Here is an 18,980-nt window from a genome sequence, read left to right as displayed (position 1 = left end):
AGTAGACCATCAGTGCACAATCTTACAATATCAGGGTTTGGAAGCAAAGAGTTTGGCTTTCTTTTCAATTATTATTATTATTTTTTTTTTTAAATAAATAAAAAAAAAAAATTTAAAAATAAAAAAAAAACGTATAAGTTGGAAGTTGCATCTGGTGAGAATGCCTCCTGGACGCCTCCTTGGTGAGGTGTTCCGGGCCTGTCCCACTGGGAGGAGGCCCGGGGGGAGACCCAGGACACGTTGGAGAGACTATGTTTCTCGGCTGGCCTGGGAACGCCTCGGGGTCCCCCCGGAAGAGCTGGAGGAAGTGGCCGGGGACAGGGACGTCTGGGTTTCTCTGCTCAAGCTGCTACCCCCGCGACCCGATCCCCGGAGAAGCGGAAGATGATGGATGATTATTTTTTTACTGAATTTATTATCAAACTAGTTGAATGTAACATACATCGTTTGCTCCACTGTAAAGTGTTTGTGTGCATGCTGCAGGAAAGACGAGGCATCAGTCCAAAGGATTTACTTAAACAACATTTTAATGATGTTAATCATCAGTTCATATAGGTTAAGAGTGATAACATGATTATGAGAAACAGCCTCTAACAATGTCGCTAGTGATGTACAGTCAGAGGGAGGCGGTCTTAAATATCCATATAAAGACGAGGAAGACACTCAAAATAAAAAGTACTTCATTGAACCGTTCTTTTTTTCTTTTGTTGTTCACATTAGTTGCAACACCTTTAACAGAACTGTATTTACATAGTGCAAAAACACACTTGCTGTCAATTAACATACTTGAAACACTTTGATGGAAGTCATAGCAACAAAAAGTACACACACACACACACGCACGCACACACAGAGCGTACCTTAAATCAAATCAGAAATACTTTCAATAAATTCAAAGTATTCAGCACACAGACATCTCCCACCTCAGGGCGTCACATTGCATACGGCCCAACATACTGCGGTAACTCACTGCATCACTATCGACAGGCTGAAATCTCACCATGACTCAACATCAAACACCATTATCAAATTAGATTCCAACTTTTAAAATGTTAAAACTATCAAATGGCCTCGAGAACCGGGTGATTGCATTTTCTTTTAATACAATGCAAAATCAAAATCTCTTTTATACATTTGTATTTACAAAAGTATGTGCATGACTTTGTGTTGACTTATTCGACAGTGGCGACTCCGCATGCCAAGGGAGCTTCTCCGCTGTGGTGAACTCGCTTCACGAGCGGCTGCGCGCCTTTAAAAATCTGCTTACAAAATGTAGAAGAGTGATTCATGTCACTTATAAACGACCACGACTGTATTTTTGGGCATACTTCACGAATAACAGTAAACTTGTTGCTTGTTTTTCTAGCATCTTGGTTAATAATGTTGTAAACGACACACATAGAGCTTTCTTATGTGAAGGAAGTCTCACCACCAAGTTCTGTGCCCGATTCTTTACCAAAACACTCGCCAAAATTATCTCTGGATGGAAAAAAGATCTGCGTGTTTACGATAGAAAAAAGGTGTTCGGAGCCTTGAAAATATGCAGTTAGAGGGCGTCTCTCATCCCGTTGGGGAACAAACACTGGAGAGAACAAAAGGAGGAGCTTTTTTTTTTTTTTCCTTTATGAAGCACAGACAGCATCTGAAACTCGAGACAATTCCATTTAGGGGATAACCTCAAACAGATTCACACTAGGAAAGATCAATATGACAAACCATTACATGATGTAGTAGAACCACCCAGACGAGGTTATATTCACAAAGCTTGGTTTGCTTCTTAGAAGTTAAGTCACTTGAATAATCTAAATACAGAATGAAACACTCGTTATTTGGACATTAAAAAAAAAAAAAAAAAAAAAAAACACTGAAAGACTGATGGGTGGGAGTGGTTTTGGTACAAAGACAGAACCCCTGACACTTTAACAACGTGCGGTGAAAGCCAGCTGTTATTAGGAAGAGCGCACGTCTCCCTCCCACGTGGAGCAGCGAGGTCAAAATAAACATATCTACAAAGATAAAGCCAATGAACAGCAAAATAAATGCAAAGTACGCAAATACTAGCAGAGCTGTAAACCTTCAGAGCTCTGAATGGAGACCCCAAACTCCCTCTGTGAGCTACACGCAGCAGCTCCCATCACTTGCTCCCACAAATCTCTCTAAAAGAGTTCAGCTGAGGAGGAGGGAAATCAAAAGATTCCCTCTGGATTCAAGTGTTGCAGGTTATGGGCCGAAGATGTGAGGCCACTCTTCTATTTGTGGTGATATTTAAGATGTGTTGGTTACAACCCCTCAAACTGTGTTAGGTGTTGTTTGGTCGGTGACCCTGTGTGCCTGTGAGCTGGTCGGGTTCTCTGCAGAGTGTGTGAGTGTTGGTCAGTTGGTTGTATACCTGAGATAATGCCTGGTGTCAGGGGTTAGAGACACAGGAGAAAGATGGGTGTGTGAGAGCGACAGAGGACAGCGGGAATGAACCAATGCAAGAGCAGATGGAGGAGCGACTTCAGCCGGTGGCCTTCTTAGCCTCCACTTGATCTTTGTCCTCCATTCTCGCCTCTGTGATTTCTGCTGATTCAAGGTCCTCTTCCTGGTCAGACTGCCCCCTGTCCTCTTCCTCTTCTTCCTCCTCCTCCTCCTCCTCCTCCTCTTCCTCCTCCTCTTCCTCTTCCTCTGTACTTTCTTGGCTCTTTCCCAGGTGCAGGTTTTCTAAGGTCTTAGACACCCAGGATTCAATGCGGCTGCTAAGGGTAGGAACCTCCACAGAAATAGGTTCGGGAGTGTAGTCCTCCTCCTCCTCCTCCTCCTCCTCTGCTTCTTCTAACATTCCTGGGACCAGGGTTGAAGTTGTGGAAGTGATGGAGGAGTTCAGCGGCCCTCTGCAGCTCCCATCCAATGAGCCCGTCTCTGTACTCTGTTGAGAAGCTAGCTCTAGCCGGTCGTCGACTCGGACCTCGTCTCTGTCGCTGGTACCCTGCGTCAGGGGCCCCGTCCTGGGCTGTGGAGCAGCGGAGCTAGGCGGGACACTGTTGGTGGTGGCTGCCAGGGCCTCAGTGTCTTTCTGGGCAGCTGTGGCAGGAGCAGGGCGACTTGGCTCAGCCTCTGCGGGCTCCGGGGCATCTGAGGACTCCATCATACTCCTCCAATTGGTCTCTGGAGAAACAAAAAAAAAATTAAAAAATGCAACAGATATTGAAACATTACAGGTGATAATGATCTAAATTTGCTTAACGACAAACGCAAGATTAATCTTAAAAAAAACGTTCAACTGGAAGTTTGTGTCCTCATCTTTTCATCAAATTACTGGTCTCATAAACCTTAATATTGGCTGCAGAATTTTGGCTCAACTTGGCGAGTAAGTAGGGAACAAACATCTTAACTAGTTAAACTCCACAACAAATATCCGCCATGATAAATTGTACTGGGCACAAAGACTCATCGGTTTTAACATCGTTTGATTGTCTTTAAGTGAAGGATTTGAATATTTGCTTTCAGTGATTATAAATAAAGCTAAATTATGAAACCGATTCAAAAGAGTCAAAAATAAGAAATGAGCTCACCATACTCCTTTTCATTGACCTCTGAAATTGGCTCGGAGAAGATGGAGCAAAAGGAGATGGCCGAGGCAGCAGAGTGGTTGCGGGAATGGCCCATGTGATGCGGGACCTTCTTATCGTTTTTCAGAGCCTCCTCTGCCTGCTCCTGCTCCAGAGCCGACACCATGTCCTTGTAGGCCTTCCTCGCCTCCTCTGTCAGAGACACTAATCTGTTGAACAGCTCCTGAAGAAAGAGCAGAGTCAACAAAATTAATAATAAATGGATACTTAGAGATACTTAGAGATGATCCTGTGTCTCTATTGCTTTACTTTCTGATGATTTGTCTATATTCATTTTGTTCATTCAATCATCCGGTGTGAAGATGGCTAGACTCCGTGGATAAAATCTTAACAACAACCGATTAAAATCAAAAGGTTTCAGAGGGATAGCAGCGCTTTACCTCAGCTCCAGAGTAGTTGAAAATGCCCACAACGCTAACAGGCACCAGCTTGTTTACGCAGCGTCCTAAAGCTTTTCTGCCCAAGGCGAACACAAACGGGATCTCCTGCTCCCGAGCCATGGCGATCACATTATATAAAGCTTCATCTAAACCACCTGCAAAACAGAAAACACTTGATGGCTCACAAGTGGTAAATTTGAGAGAGTAAACAAACAACGGAACAGAAAATACCAACAAAAAAAATACAAAATGGCTTCAACAACAGAAAGCAGCAAGAAAGCCGTTTCTGTAAAATCCATTTTGCACTTGTTAGCAAACTCTTGCTTATTTGCACACACACACTAGAAACATTTAAAGTCTTTTTGAGTCGTACTTTTTGCCCTTGAGAAAAAAACATATTACTGAGTAATAGGTGTGCAGAGTTTTAAAAGGTTTTGTTTGTTGAAACAGAAATTGCAGTAAATTCAAAGTATGTTGCAGGTCTGACAGCCAAGCCATCACTGATATGTGGTGTGATGTTCCACAGAACAGTGGTGAGCTGCAGGTAGAGGAGATAATTCTCCTTCAAACTCAACATCACCAGTAACCCTCGATGTAAACATTAAATACACAACGTTTCACAACATTTACCTTTGGCCTGGATCTTCTCACAATTTGGAGAAATAATGACACACTTAATCTTGTGCAGCTTCATGTGCTTGGTGACCTCTCTGAGACCCATCACCAGGCGACGTTTGGATTTGGCCTTGGTGGGATCCTTCTGGTAGACCCGCTCCTGGAAGCGAACCAGCTCCTGCAACAGCATGGTCACGCTCTCGTCGATTTCCTTGCTCAGCACTTGGTTACAGTACCTGCGGGAGGACAAAAACCAAAGTGAGACGGGAAAGATAAAGGAGGTTGAGATGTTTGTGGCATTTATGTTAACTAGGACAAAGGATGCAGCAACATGTTAAAGGTTCAGGACTTGCATACTCAGTTGCTAAAACAAAGAAATCTGCCCAAATTTGTTGTTGTAACTTTGAGAACCATTGTTTGCTTGGGTCCTTTCAAATGTTTTAAAGTTGCTCCTTTTTCGTAAGTCTAATGAATCATGCCATTATCACCATTTTTTGATATTTTATAACCTGAAAAATGACCGGAGTAGTCTAATAGCTAGTTTAGGTCTGCACACCTTCAGACTTTGTCGTCCTTAAAACGGCTAACTCAAATCTCACACAAATGTAAATGGCAACCCTTAACTGCTTGTTAGCTAAGCTTATTCTATTGTTGTTATTCTATCATACTAAGCAAAGCAGAACCAATCAATTATCTTGCACCTTTACAACGGCTTTGGGGTTTGAAATATCTTTTGGAACACTTGTGTGGTATGGTCTGAGGAACAAGTGTCCTGGAGGTCATAGCTAAGAGGAGGAGCTTGGCTACAGAGGCCTTTTGGAGGCTTTAAATGCAAAATCTGTTAGAGAAGGGTGGGCTAGGACAATGGGCCTTCAGCGGAGGGCACAGAGGGACAAAGCACTGTTTGTGCCGCCTCGCATACATTTTTGCCGAGAAAGGACAATGTGCCATACTCTTCAATTCTTTATTGTACAGCTGCAACCTTAAAACCACCCGTTAACTTTCAGAGGATGCTTCTCGGAGCCAATGCCCTGTGATGTTTGAGTGGGACAAATATCTGCTTCAGTCACAATTTTTGTTACCACATAGTGCATTTTTTTCAAACATTCCAATGCCAGGGATTCTTAGAAAACCTCCATGTAGGGCAAGAGTGAGCACTCACTCTCTGAAACGTCTGCTGTGGATCTTGGTTATGGCATTTGAAGCCATAGGACTGCCAATACCAGAGCTGGCAGGCGAACCCTGGGACACTGGGGTGATGCTGTATGGAGAGTTCTGACTGGCCGGGGAAAGGGATGCATCACTGGGCACACTCAGACCGTTTTCTGTGGTGCAAACATTAATTACAGACTGAGTCAAAAGGTTTCAAAAAATAAATAAAAGAGAAAGTGGCTCCAACCGACACGTTTTTATTGGTAATACGCAAACTTTATTTACCTTCCTGGGAGGCAGGCTCGCAGGTAAGATCATCACTGAACTGCAGAGCCTCATCACCATGCTCTTCATGGCCCGCAGACTCTTGTTCTACATTTGGCTTCCCTTTCTTCCCTTCCCGTTCCTTCAAAATAATCTACAGAAACCCAGAACAAGAAAAATATGTTGGGGACGAAAGCACTTCAAACACTTTCCTTCCTTTTGACCAATTTTTGTCATGTGGCCCTGCAACGTCTCCCTCTCAACATCTGTGCATTTCTAACTCTAAACAATCAACCTTTTTAAGAGCCGTTGGCCGTTTGACTTTGGGGATCTCTCTCTCCTTCCCTCTCTTGATACGGGGCGCAGTAGAATCGAGAGCATTGTGTGCGGCCGCGTATGGCTGCTGATGACCCCTCATCATGGACGGCATGCTGGTGGAGCCCGAGCTGTGGAACGGAGCGGTTGTTCCAACTGCAAAGAAACACAAAGTTAGTATGAGCGCCTCTGTGTGCAAGGACTTCAAATAAAAAAAAAAAGAATACTGGGTTTAATCATCTTCTTCTAAGTCAAACCTTAGATGCAAGATTGTTGATGTGTTTTGCACTTTAGTGTTTACTCATACCTGTAAAAGACAGTGGCTTGGTGTTGGTGAGTTGCCTGGCCTTCATAGCCTGCTGTTGTTTTTCCAAAGCTGCCAGCATGTCTCCTAGATCCAGCTCGACAGAGGTTTTACTCTTTTTCCCTGCTGCTTTGGTGAATGCTTCCTGCCAAGCGAGGACAGAAAAGGCAGAGCAAAAAAACAAACAAAAATAAATAAATCGTACAACAAAATGGTTAAACGCAAGTGAGGATCAGTTTGGTACTCTTAAGCCAAGCAGTGGTGAAGACTAGAAGGTTGTGTCTATACCAGTGGTTGCGCTAGACTTTTTCACTGTCCGTCATTTTGACGGACAGGGTCGTAAAAATTCCGTCATTGCCAATTATTATCCGTCATTTTATTTTAAATGGTAATATACAGGCTTTTAAATGGTAGGCTAATATACAGGCTATATCCTAATGCTTATAATAACTCGTGTTTTATTGACTTATTTAATTTTAAAAAATAATTCACAGAACACGTGTGTATTATCTAATATTTTTTTTATTTATGCATTTCTTCAGAGATTGACGTTCGGTCACTTGTGAACTCGTTTTTTTCGCTGCTAAAAACATTGCGGCTGTTGGGCATATGAACATGTTATTTTATAACGTAGTCGAACGAAGAAAATTGTAGTGAAAATACGAACAGTCCACTTAGAACAGTTGAAGTGAAATATGAACAGTCCAATTAGAATGGTTGCAGTGGTAATCTGCAATTGACCTGTTGTAGCTCAAACCTTCCTTCTGGCCCGCATTGATTTGAATAGGGAGCTCGCTTGTGTGTAATCGAACGCATCAATTGAGACTGCTGCCGAGGCGATTGTCATTAAATTTTGCGTCCTTGCCTCCGACAGACGACTTCTCATTGAGGTTTTAATTTTATTCTGAAGGCTGAACCCACGCTCAGCTGCGACGCTGGAGACTGGAATGACCAGCGCCACTTCAGCCAAAGCTCTGAAGTCGGGAAACATGTCTCCCAATGAAACGATAAGAAGCCGGCAAGAGCCTCTGAACGTGATGACAGCTAATCAATCGCTAATAAATATGCACGAGCTCGCCACCACCAGGTCGGGTGTGAGGTTACCGGTAGGCTACTTTTATGATTCATCATCTGTCAAAGTTACAGACGGGCGGCTATCAGAACACCCTCGCGCAGCTGGCTACAATGTATCGGCCCACTGAACACCAAAGCTGCGACTCAGATTGAAAGTTGGTGACGGCAATGAAACTTATGTAGAGTAAGAAAAATGTCATAACTTGCCTATGATTTCAATTGTGTGTTTTATTGTTATTTTTTTTTATTATTGGTAATGGTAATGGTCAAATCCGTCAAAATGACGGACGTCCTTCAAATTTTTCCGTCATAGCTGAAAAAATCCGTCAATGACGGAGAATTGTCGGTTAACGCGAACTCTGGTCTATACCTGCAATTTCTTCTGTTCCATGCTTATTTCAGAGTACTCCTGTGCAGTGGCCAAGGCAGCAGCCAGAGCCTTCTTTCTCTGACTCTTGGCTCTCTTCGGAACAGAAGTAGTAATGGGAATGGGCGTCTGCACAATGTTGATTGGGGAGTTTTCTGGTAGGTTATCCAGCTGAAATGCACAAAGAGACACACATCAATGACTGAGAAGAAATGTAAAGATTAAGCCGTTTAACCCCTGGATTCCACCAAATCCAGTTTAATTCAGGCTGCAACGGTGCACCACCTATAACCATAAGGGATGGTACGTTTCAGAAGGAAGGATCTTCTAAAAAAATAAAAAATGCGTGACTTGACTATTGTCGCTAAAAGTTGTGTGAGGTTACACAGAGTGGATGAGCAGGGCAGGAAGCAAGACACTGTAACTGCTAAGAGAATAAAAAAAAAAAAAAAAAGCTTCCAATTCCGACATGTCCCCAAAGTGGGGAGAAGTTGTGTGGCATCACTGACACGATGCAGCGGAGCAAAATTCAGTGAAATCCTGGAGATAAAGTACCCGATTCTTCTGCAGGTTAACAACCACAAACGGTCCATGTTTCTCAGTGCTCTATAGCCGCTTTCGGACAGACCGTTCTAAGAAAGTAGTTATCAGAACTACCCTCCTCGAATTTCGTTCTGATAACTCTCCTTCCCCAGCGGAACTGTTTCAGTCTGCATTCGCACATGAGTCGGGACCTGATAGGGACTGATGCGCCGCGCGCAGCCGTCTGCTTCAGTGACGTGTTAGCCGTTAGCGCTACATTCAAACACAAAACAAAACGGTAAAAGTAATGAGAGTAAAAAAAAACACCACCAAGAAGCTAATATGGAGAGCGGGGAGGCCACTGTGTTTATGATCTGCATGATGGTGATATTAATCATGGACAATCACATCAGGCGTCTAATATCGAGGCTGGAAAAGCTCACAGAGAGAGTCAGGAGACAATACTTTTTTATTTCATGAAGGAAGAAAGGAGAGCAGAGCGCTGCAGACAAATGAGACCAGTGTAAGTTTAACTTATTGAACACCCGCCGGTTGTGTCTGTGTCATATGAGGAGACATTTCAGCCGTGATAGCATGGCATGGGGCGTAGCTACCGACCACCACACACCTCCGTCAGATTAGTTCTATAGAACTATGAAAAGACCCGACCTCGGAGAAGGAGCTAAATAGTTATAGGAACTAAGGGAGAAAGCCCCGAGTTCCTGTATGTCCGAACACGGGAGAAAACGGCCCCGCGGATTAAAAGGTTATTAGAACTGCCAAAGGTTCCTACAGTCCGAAAGCGGCTTTTGTCAGCGCATTCAGTACCGTCTGAGGACGAGCAGTTCCTGAAGTTACGGTCATCTACCAACTCAGAATGCTGACATTTACACCCACAGTTAAAACCGCAGCAGAAAGCAACAGTCAGTAGAAGAAGCTACTTTAAAGCTTCTGCTGACTTAAGGCAAAACAGTCACAGAAGCTTTGTGGCATCAGTCAAGAATAAATTCATGGATTACAACTCAGTTATGTTCAAGTAAAGACTAAATTACTTTCGGGGGCATTTCTGATTGAGTATTTGGAATAAGACTGAGCGAAAAAAGCACTTTAGCCACATTTATTACCATGAAAGTACAAATATCAAATCCATAGCTTAAAAAAAACATCTGTATTGTTGAATTATAGGATACAGATTTACTTGCATTGTTTATCTAGATAAGTATCAAATCATCTCGGATGAAAATATGCTGCAGACGCTTTGTATTTCGCTACTTCAGGTGTTCATAAAGCACGTTCCCTTACCAGGTTTTTGGGCAGTTTAGGTTGCGCTTGTGTCTGAGCGGAAGCAGTTTCTGGTTTGTTGTTGCGTTGAACAGACCCTCCAGCAGCAAGATCTGGGAACTCATCTTCATCCTAGCAAATGTGCGGAAACCATTTTTTTAGCTCAACGAAATTCTCTCAGAGATACACGAGTGTGACTGTAACAGTGCGGCGCTGAAAACGCATTACACTGAAATTCACAACAAAGTCTCTTCTCACCTCAAAGTAGAGGGGCTCGGGAGTGAGATTGCTGCTGGTGACAGCTGCTGGCTGTGTCCTTTGTTCTGACTGGTTGGGTGGCAAACGTCCTGGATAGCCACTGTGGAAATCCTGGAAGGCAGACACACAGAGATTAACATACAAATCAAAAGGTTTTTATTCCCTAGCATGCGTTCCCTGTGCACAAACTGTCTACTGAGGGGGACATGGTAGGAAAGGAGGCCAGAGTATAGCAGCTTGCAAGCTAATTAAGGGGTCCTAAAATAGCACAATGCGATGCTCATGAATCAGGTAATTTTGGAACTGCACCCATATGTCTATAATTACTCAAAACTGTCAGAAAATTATGTTCATTTGCATCTCTAATTTAAGCTAATTGGAAATGCTAATCACCTTTTTGTGATGTCAAATAAGAGGAAAAGAAAACTCAGTTCTCTCCTGCTATAACATTCATTAGCCCTTTCCACATAGTGGCGAAGTTGGAGATGTATCAGAAGCAGATCTCACCCCCCCCCTACCGCCTCTGTACATTCAAAAATGGCATCAATGTGCAATGAAAGCACATCAGTCTCCGCTTGAGAGGCATATGTGAAAAGTACAGATACCTTAAGTGGGGTTTCTGTAAAGTGTAAATCAATACTCCTCTGTTGTTCGAGGTATTAAGTGATGCTTAAAAAAATAAAGCCTTTACACTCTAAGCGTCTCTTGCTTTGCCATTACTTAATTAAAGAGTTGTTCAGTAGACACAGAGCTGCCTTTTACTCAGTGATCCACTTTACCTGTGAAAAGTTTCTCTGTTCAGGATTCTTCCTCTGATCTGCTCTGTGAAACTGTCCATTTCTGTCGCCCCAGGATTTTGCTGTAGCCTGAGATGCTACATTTACCCAGTTACCTATTTGTAAAGGAGACACAGTTTTGTAATATGTTAAATCCTGGGTTCATAAAAATTTGGCAATGAAAACATGGTCTGAAAAGAAGACATTTTGAATCAATCTTACCTGTCATTACACCGGTCTCTACTCCCTAAAGGAGAACACACAGAAAAGAGGCTATTAAAATAGAAACAAATAAATAAATAAATGATGTCAGAGCTGAGAAAACTCTACGACTGGATTACACCTCCCCAGTCTGAGTGTGCAGTATATTTTCACATGTCCAAGTTGTTCATCTGACCCAAACTAAGATCCTCAGAGTGTGATTCAAATCTATCTATATCTATCATATCTGCTAAAATGTGTAATGCATAATTGTCACAGAGTGATCCCCAGATGAAAATAAAAATTCCAACAACTGTTCAAAGTGCCACTCTCTGTCTTCTTTAACTCTTGCGAATGCATCCTTTCCAGGCGGTAACGACCCAACGTACCATAGGTGCTGCTGCGTTTTCTGCTGTTCGTTGTGCCATTCCAGCTGCCTGGTTGTGTTTGGGACTACAGTAGCCACTATCACTGTCTATGTCTGCCTCACTGGCGCCCTGCTCGTTGTAGTTTTCGGCCGGCTGGGAAGCCCGTCTTCTCTTTGTTCGGTTTTTCCACAGCAGCGGACTTACCCGCTCAGCAGCACATCGCCCTGACGCATCACCCGGGAAATCTGAGGACACGGTAATGGAAACTTAGACATGAAATCACACAGTATTTCTAAAACTGCTATAATTCTCATAAAGAAAATGGCATTAAGTTTGTTCTTACGAAAACAACAATAGTTCTACGGAGAGTCACTGAATAACAAACCGGGACAAAGTTTGCTTATGCTACCTGTGTCGCATTTGTTATGCAACATGTTAAGAGTGTCGCAGCAGAGAAAACAAAGGACTTGCACAAGCTCAGCAACTTCCCCGAAGAACAGAGATATCATTGGTGGCGCAATGAGCTGCACTAAAGTCAACTTCTCCGACTGGAATCTCAGCATTCCAGTTCTTCCAAAGTTTAAGCACGAGTATCATCAACCTGCAGGAAATCTGGAATGCATTCAGCTAAACCTCTTTTTTCAGTCACAGGGCTGAAGATCTTCCCTGACATTTGCCATAGTTAAACTCAGATTTTCAAAACTGTGACAGCTATCAAGTTTTTTTTTTTTAATGTTGCATACAGCCTTGCATGCTGTGATTTAAATTAATCTTTGGTGATTGTTTCATTATTCTTACCGGTCTGCTGTGCTGCATCCACCAACATGACAGCCTTAGTCCTGCCATCAGGTCCTAAGGTGCACACCTCCTTCTGCACAGCGACACTTCTGGTAGGAGGCCGACGACCCCTTGGAGGCTGACACACACCCAAATGTTGCTGCAGGAGAAAAAAAGGGCACCCTTATTAAACAGATTAAGAATGACGAAGTACAAATAACAAATACCAATGCTGTGACAGAATCCCACTGGAACTGTTGATTTTCTGTACCTTTGGGAGAACATTAGATCGGACCATGCCTCTCCCCCTCTGACTGGCCATCCCATAAGCTGGCCCAAGTGAAAGAGGCCTTTCACTGACATCTGCTGATACAGGACTGACCACTCCGGCTTGCACTGGACCAGCATAGGTGCCAGGGAAGGGCTGGTAAAAGCCCATCACAGGCGGGCAAGGAGCTGGCATAATCTGGTAGTAAGCGTAGTCATTAGAAACAGGAGGCTGAGGGGAAGACAAGATGGGGTACGCCAGGTACGGACCACCAGGATTGGGGTTAGGCTGCTGCCAGCGCAGCTCCCCTCCGTTGTACATAGGATGTTGCCTGGAGAGAAGAAGAAAGGTGACGTGTTGGATTGCTTTTAATATTTCATGTTTTCAACAAGTATAGAAAAATCATTGAGCATGAGTTAACATAACCAGACGGTTATGTTAACTTTATGCTTTATGTATTCAACTGTTAAATTTTAATTCAAAGTAGACCATTTTAGGCCAAGTGTGCACCCAAATTAAGTGAGAAATGCAAAACATAATAAAGAGGGCATTGTGCAAAATGTTTTCAACTTCATTTCCTCCTTTTTTTTTTCTTTTTTTTTTAAACAGTCTAAAAATACAGCAGTGTTCCTTTAATCAATGTTCCCAATCAACGTTGTCTGAGATTCTTTAATCAGATGTCAACCCCTTCTAAAGAGGTTAACATCTGTGATGCAGCGCTGATGTTTACAGTTTGTTAGAGGTATGTACATAGCATGCACAAATGCTGATAAGGATCCATTTGACATTTTCACAGCCAGCCTACAATAGTGGGCATTTCCTTGCATTCAAATAGTGGAGAAGGAAACAAAGGAGCGGATGTGTGCAGGATACAGCAGATCACTGTGAACAAAGGAAGAGCCACTGGAAACATACAGTATGTTGTGGTTCGAAGTAAACTCCAAAACTGGGGAGGCTTCCATTCATACGTGAGCACTCTTACAGTGCAGAGCAATCTAATGATTCAGACTCATGTCAACAGGGTCTAATAACAATGTTTTTTGTGAAACAAAATGCGGGACAATCACGTCCTCGGATTAGAACTGAGAGAGTGTAGTTATCGAGTGTCTTTGTAAATAGAAGTGGGGAATCGTCCAGGTGAAAAATGGTTATTCTTGGGCAGTTCACCCATAATGTTTTTAGAGAATGACAATGTTTAAGGGCAATAGTACTGGCACAATCCATAATCATCATGAATCTGAACCACTGGGGCCATTAGATCATATTCAAATAGGGTTCAAATCGACTGCCTTTAGAGTTTTATCCACTGCCAAATGTCCCCTTCACTGTGACTGCACCTGTTGGGTTGGTTCTCCTGGACGAAAGGGTAGCAGGTGATGAGGTAGCTGGGTATGGGTGTGGTTTCCACACCTCCATTGCCTCCTCCTCCTCCACCGGCCTCACCAGAGAGACTCATGCTGACAAGCGATCCTTCGAGACCTTTCCTCTGTGGGATGAATGGTTCCACTTCAGGTGAAAGCTTCACATCCTGCTCAAAGACAAATAAGCAGCCATTACAGTCACAGTGTGAGCGAAGACAGGCAATTACACCATGCATCTGTTAAAAAAAAAAAAAACGGTCTTTCTCTTCTGTTTGTCAGTTAGCACATTCTCTGCTTGTTTAAAATGACGCTCACAGTTTGTCTTTGCCATTTTTTTTATTTTTTTTTATTGCAATCCCACAACTAAACACATCTCGAAGCGTCCATAAGAAACAGGAGTGCTTTTCAGTCTACAAGCAGATTGACCAAACTCCAATATGCTTAAAAGTAATCATGGTAGAACAACTTGTTTCTTCATCTAATCCACTGAGTTTACAGGCTTGAGTGCGTACAATCACCAATAAAAATAAAAAGAGATAAGTGCCTTAACACCAGGACATTAATCACTTTTAGTTCAAATATGACGTAGGCTAACGCATATATCTCCCGTGACGTACAACTCTCAGAGGCTCTAAACAAAGTTCCCGACATATCAAAAATGGCTCCAACCATTCTGAGACCCAGTTTCTCAGAGAAATTTTGAATCACCTAAACAGAGGTGAAAAATGAAGAAAATTATAATGCATTAAAAAAAAAAAATAATAAATTATAAGAATAATAATAGCAATGATAATGATAACTTCAAATGATTGAAGTGTGCCACGGGACAAACGTTAGAGCCGGCCTCGTTACGAGACACATACCGTACATTTGCTTATGTTATTGAAAACTGAAAGTTTTTAGTTCTGAACCAGCTCCGAGCTCTCACACAACATGCATAAAACAACAAGGTAACTGATCTGCCACGATAGAAAGCCGTCACATATTTCCACAGGCTCCAAAATATTTTACACACACGTGAATCTTTTTTCGAAGGAGCACACGAACAGAAGGATTCGACTTCTCCACAAAAAATTAAATCTGCAGCACCGTTCGGTCACTACAATGTGTTTTGGGGAATAAAGACACCAACGGAACGATGACCCCGCCGCATCACTTCTATTTGAAAGAGTGGACAACACAGAGCTTTGGAGCACTGAGAAAACCCATTTTCTATGTAGATATTTTTCACTTTCAATTAAAAGCAACCGAGTCAACGTGTGATGTCATTTAGCTGGAAAAATAGAAGGGAAAAAAAAATGCACTTGTAGGTGTTCTGGTTTTAAGGGTGTCCAGATTTATGGTGCCAACACACTCCGCTGATAAGTGAGCAGCTAGGCTGTAAGAAATGTGATGTGGCAAAACACAAAAATGGCATTGGCGGGGGAAGTTTTAGACTAAAACACAGGAGTACCTCGATCTCAATGGGTCACATGAGACAGTTTTACTGTCGAGGCACCGAGCCAAAGGAGGAGGGTGAGATGAACGATAACAAAAACTAATACGTAGCCAACACACCTGATGAATGATTACCTCAGTAAAGGACGTTATGTAATGGGTAAGCTTTGTTTGTTTGCCTGTTGTTAGATAACGAAGGAATTGAATTTTAGGGAAATTTGTTTCAAAAGCTGAGAACAGGCAAAAATCAAGTCCATTCAAGTGAGGATGTGCTCTCTGAGCACTGTGCTTATCTAAAGTAGCGATTAAAATAGGCCATTAGTTTACACTACAAAATACTCATTACAAGTAAAAAGTAATTGAGTCACGTTCCACACATTATACTTCACTTGAAACCTAGAAGAGCTTCCCTTTAAAGTCCTAACAACACAATATCAGGATTTTAGAGCTTTAATACATGCATTAACTTCATCTTTAGACTACCAAACTATCAAAATAACTCCTTGAAAGTAAGAATTACGCTTATTTTTGTCAGACAAAAATGCCTCCCTTTACCCAATTTTCTTACGTTCTTAATTATTTTTCATCTTTAACCTCACAACTAATTCAACTGCCCTCCTCTGGATTTTCCACTGCTATCAGTGAGCATGATTCACACCAAGTGTCCCTTGTTTTATTTCATGGTGCCACTTGTCTAATTCAAATGTGTTTTTTTTTCCATAAACGATGAGAAAAGGTGACAGGGTTCAGCACACAAAGGCACCCCCTCTCTCTGAAATGGTGGTTGGTATGTATGAATAGAGTATCAGTATAGCCAGTGGATGTCACACAGACAGCTATTGTCTTCAACTGCTACTGTTTTTGGGTGGTTTCCCTGAGGTGATCTTAAGATCCCATCCTTTCTAGTTCAGATAAATGAAGCCTGTTCTGGCTGCAAAGCCCGTTTCAGTACAGAGGACCAAATCACAGCCCTAAAGTGAGATTTCTGAAACTCACAAACCTCAGAGTGATAGCAGTCTCCAAGCTCAGACCGATAAAGCTACAGGGTTTAGCACTGCAGTAGCTGGTCTGGACGTGTACAATATTACAGCGTAGTGTGTTGTTACAGGATTTAGTTTGAGAGGATAAAGCAGGAACAGCAGCACAGGATAAGCTAATTATCCATCAAGCCTCAACATGGATGCCTCATGTTCTTTCAGAGTGAATCTTGAATTCTAGATAATGGTGGAGAAATCCAACCATTTATGGAAAATGTGGAGAAAGACAGAGCTGGTGAGGCGATTCATCTCTCGATTCAACCATCTGTGTGCTTGTCAGAGGGTGATTGAGAATAGCTGTGATTGTGAAAGAGACAATGAGGTCAGACCCAGATGTGCATCCGTTGGGGATGACAGAACTCGACTGAATCGACTGGGTTTTACTGATCTCACAGGCCTCCGTTTGTGCAAGCATTTATTCTCACACACACAACACTGAAAAGTACCTGATTCCATTCTGACGCAGGGCAGGCTGTGTGCATCAAAGCTTTTAAGAGTTTTCACATTAATGAAAACAGAACTGATGCCTATCATGACATTGTCACATTGACTACCTCTTAACAGCAGGATTAAATATAAAATAAAGTAGATTACTTACTTAAGTGCTTAAATGGTCCAGTCCCAAATTATCTGTGAGACCTGTTGCTCTCTCTTAAGCTCTAGACTGCTTTTTAAAATGTTATCTCAAGTTTTACAGGTCCTTAGTCAACATTTACTATAAAAATATATATACATAAATGTATAGTTTTTAAAAGCGCTATTTGAATAAAATGACAGGAGGAACAACACTTGACGAGTTCCAAATGCAGTCCATCAGGAAATCTGACTTATGTGACCTCTCCTCAGTCGGTAAAAACACAATCGTTCAGCTCTTTAAGTAACAGGTCAATTAAAGGCATTGGTATTTAAAAGGAAACATAGGAACTTCAACCGCAAACGAACCACCTTTTCTGCATAGCTGACAGCAGCAGAGGAATGACATACATGCAGAAGAACCAGACATTCCTCTACTGACGGTCCACGACACGTCTCCGCCTCTCCTGACAACAACATTCATGCATGCATTCCTTCTTGACCGAAACCCTTTTGACAAGTCTTGCTCTAAAGATAGAAACACAAATCTGAATGTAAAAAAAAAACCCACCGACTGCTCCAGTTAAACTGGCACTGATTTAAATGACGATCGCCCTAAAAAGTCAGCAGAGATAGTTTAAGTTAGCTTTAGCCAGCTAGCCAAGCTAATGTTTTACCAACACTAAACAAAACGCACTTCAATACAGTGCTGAATATTTCTACACCGTTTTGAAACATGAAAAAACCACAAAAACTGCAATAAAATAAAATGACTATGGTGTGGGTAACCCCCCCATAGCGTGCTGTTGGATACGTTATTGCCGTTTTAATGTTAGCTTATTAGCCAAACGGGATAACTGCTTATCAAGCTTTCGCTTATGATAAACACGTAAACCCATCAGGGTGTTAGTGTGGATAAAGACTCAAGTAGATCATTTTAGTCAGCAAAAAGTAACGCTTTTATTTGTATTTACAGAGTGGCTCCTTTCTTAATCACGTTAAGTGAGTCCCATTTTCGGCCTCGACATTTCAAACTAACGTTGCCTTATTTCCATGGGCTAAAACATTGGCAGCTTCCAACAGAAACAGTTAATTTTTAGAATAAAAATACCTTAATGTCACCAGCGTCCATGTCAGTCACCAGCGCCGCTGCAGATTGTCATTGACCACAATGTGGACGTCAGGGTGAAGGCCCTTTTAGTTTCTTCATTGTAAAAAAAAAATAATACTAAAGGCTTAGAGCGACTCACTAACTGGACCCCACCGTTAACTGCTGCTGCGTCAGCTAGCTGTGCTCGCCTCAGTCTAGCTAGTAGCCCTGGCGGAGAAAAACTGCTGTTGGTGAGCAAATGGGAGTCACCTGAAACGAAAGCCGTCGAAGGCCAAAAAGTACGGACTGAGTGCAAACTACAGTTCGTCACGAATCCACAGAAATAAATACAAAAAAAAATATGTTCAAATCAAGGACAGAAGACAGTACTCTGTGTTATTTTTTAACTACTTAAAAACCCCTCTTTGACTCCAACTCCACATTCAGCCTAGAACAACCAGTCCTTTAACTTCCCCTGTTGATTTTTTTTGTATTAGTTCTGAAATAGATGTAAAAATACAAGTAAAAATTTCAATAACAGAGATCTGATCACTGCAAAATAACTTAAAAAAAAAAAAAATCTGTAACATTTTGTTTAGAGTATACGTGATCGCACCGCTCAAATCAGTTTTTCTTTGTTTGTTTTTAAAAAGGGTCATCTGCAGGAATAAAATGTTACACAGATTTACCTGTAAAGATTTTATCAATGTATTTCACTACAAAATACCCCCATACCAATTTCTTACATCATCTTCAAAACTGTGTAAATTACAGTTGTTCAGATCTGTTGTGACTAAATGTGAAAATTAGTCATTGAATGTTTAAACTTTGCATTTGCAACAAAAAAAAAGTTGTTTTTTGTTGTTTTCTTTCCTTTAGTTTAAAAGAGGGTATGACAAGATAGCACAAAGTCTCAAACTTGACCAGTGCTTAGAGAGAAAATACTGCT

The 18,980-nt window shown here is 42.0% G+C and overlaps 1 protein-coding gene across 2 annotated transcripts; it reads right to left on the bottom strand.

Annotated features, from left to right (window-relative positions):
- Positions 1-509: 509 nt before the first annotated feature.
- On the bottom strand, positions 510-18,957 carry secisbp2l (SECIS binding protein 2-like). Of its 2 annotated transcripts, none has more exons than XM_075478163.1 (18): positions 18,053-18,957; positions 13,871-14,061; positions 12,537-12,864; positions 12,287-12,425; positions 11,510-11,733; positions 11,142-11,166; positions 10,923-11,035; positions 10,144-10,254; positions 9,907-10,017; positions 8,086-8,253; positions 6,645-6,786; positions 6,318-6,493; positions 6,044-6,176; positions 5,769-5,931; positions 4,622-4,842; positions 3,992-4,146; positions 3,555-3,774; positions 510-3,147 (listed from the first exon to the last, which is right to left on the bottom strand). In XM_075478163.1, exons 1-18 carry the CDS (start codon positions 18,071-18,073, stop codon positions 2,501-2,503), a joined length of 3,288 nt encoding a protein of 1,095 aa, XP_075334278.1. In that variant the 5' UTR covers positions 18,074-18,957; the 3' UTR covers positions 510-2,500. The 2 variants fall into 2 exon arrangements, with proteins under 2 accessions (XP_075334278.1, XP_075334287.1); XM_075478172.1 differs by lacking the exon at positions 18,053-18,957 and adding an exon at positions 16,967-17,274.
- Positions 18,958-18,980: the final 23 nt, after the last annotated feature.

Source organism: Odontesthes bonariensis, chromosome 1 (genome assembly GCF_027942865.1).
Source record: "Odontesthes bonariensis isolate fOdoBon6 chromosome 1, fOdoBon6.hap1, whole genome shotgun sequence".
Taxonomy (NCBI): domain Eukaryota; kingdom Metazoa; phylum Chordata; class Actinopteri; order Atheriniformes; family Atherinopsidae; genus Odontesthes; species Odontesthes bonariensis.
This window is presented reverse-complemented; position numbering and strand designations above follow the sequence as displayed.

What these genes read in the sequence shown, in the direction of transcription:
- secisbp2l (XM_075478163.1), bottom strand. Translation starts at nt 18,073, where the DNA reads ATGGACGCTGGTGACATTAAG. An exon ending in CCGAGCCCCTCTACTTTGAG is followed by an intron (nt 10,018 to 10,143) that starts GTGAGAAGAGAC and finishes CACATTTGCTAG; the next exon opens with GATGAAGATGAGTTCCCAGA. An exon ending in CACAGCAGACGTTTCAGAGA is followed by an intron (nt 4,843 to 5,768) that starts GTGAGTGCTCAC and finishes GTCCTCCCGCAG; the next exon opens with GTACTGTAACCAAGTGCTGA.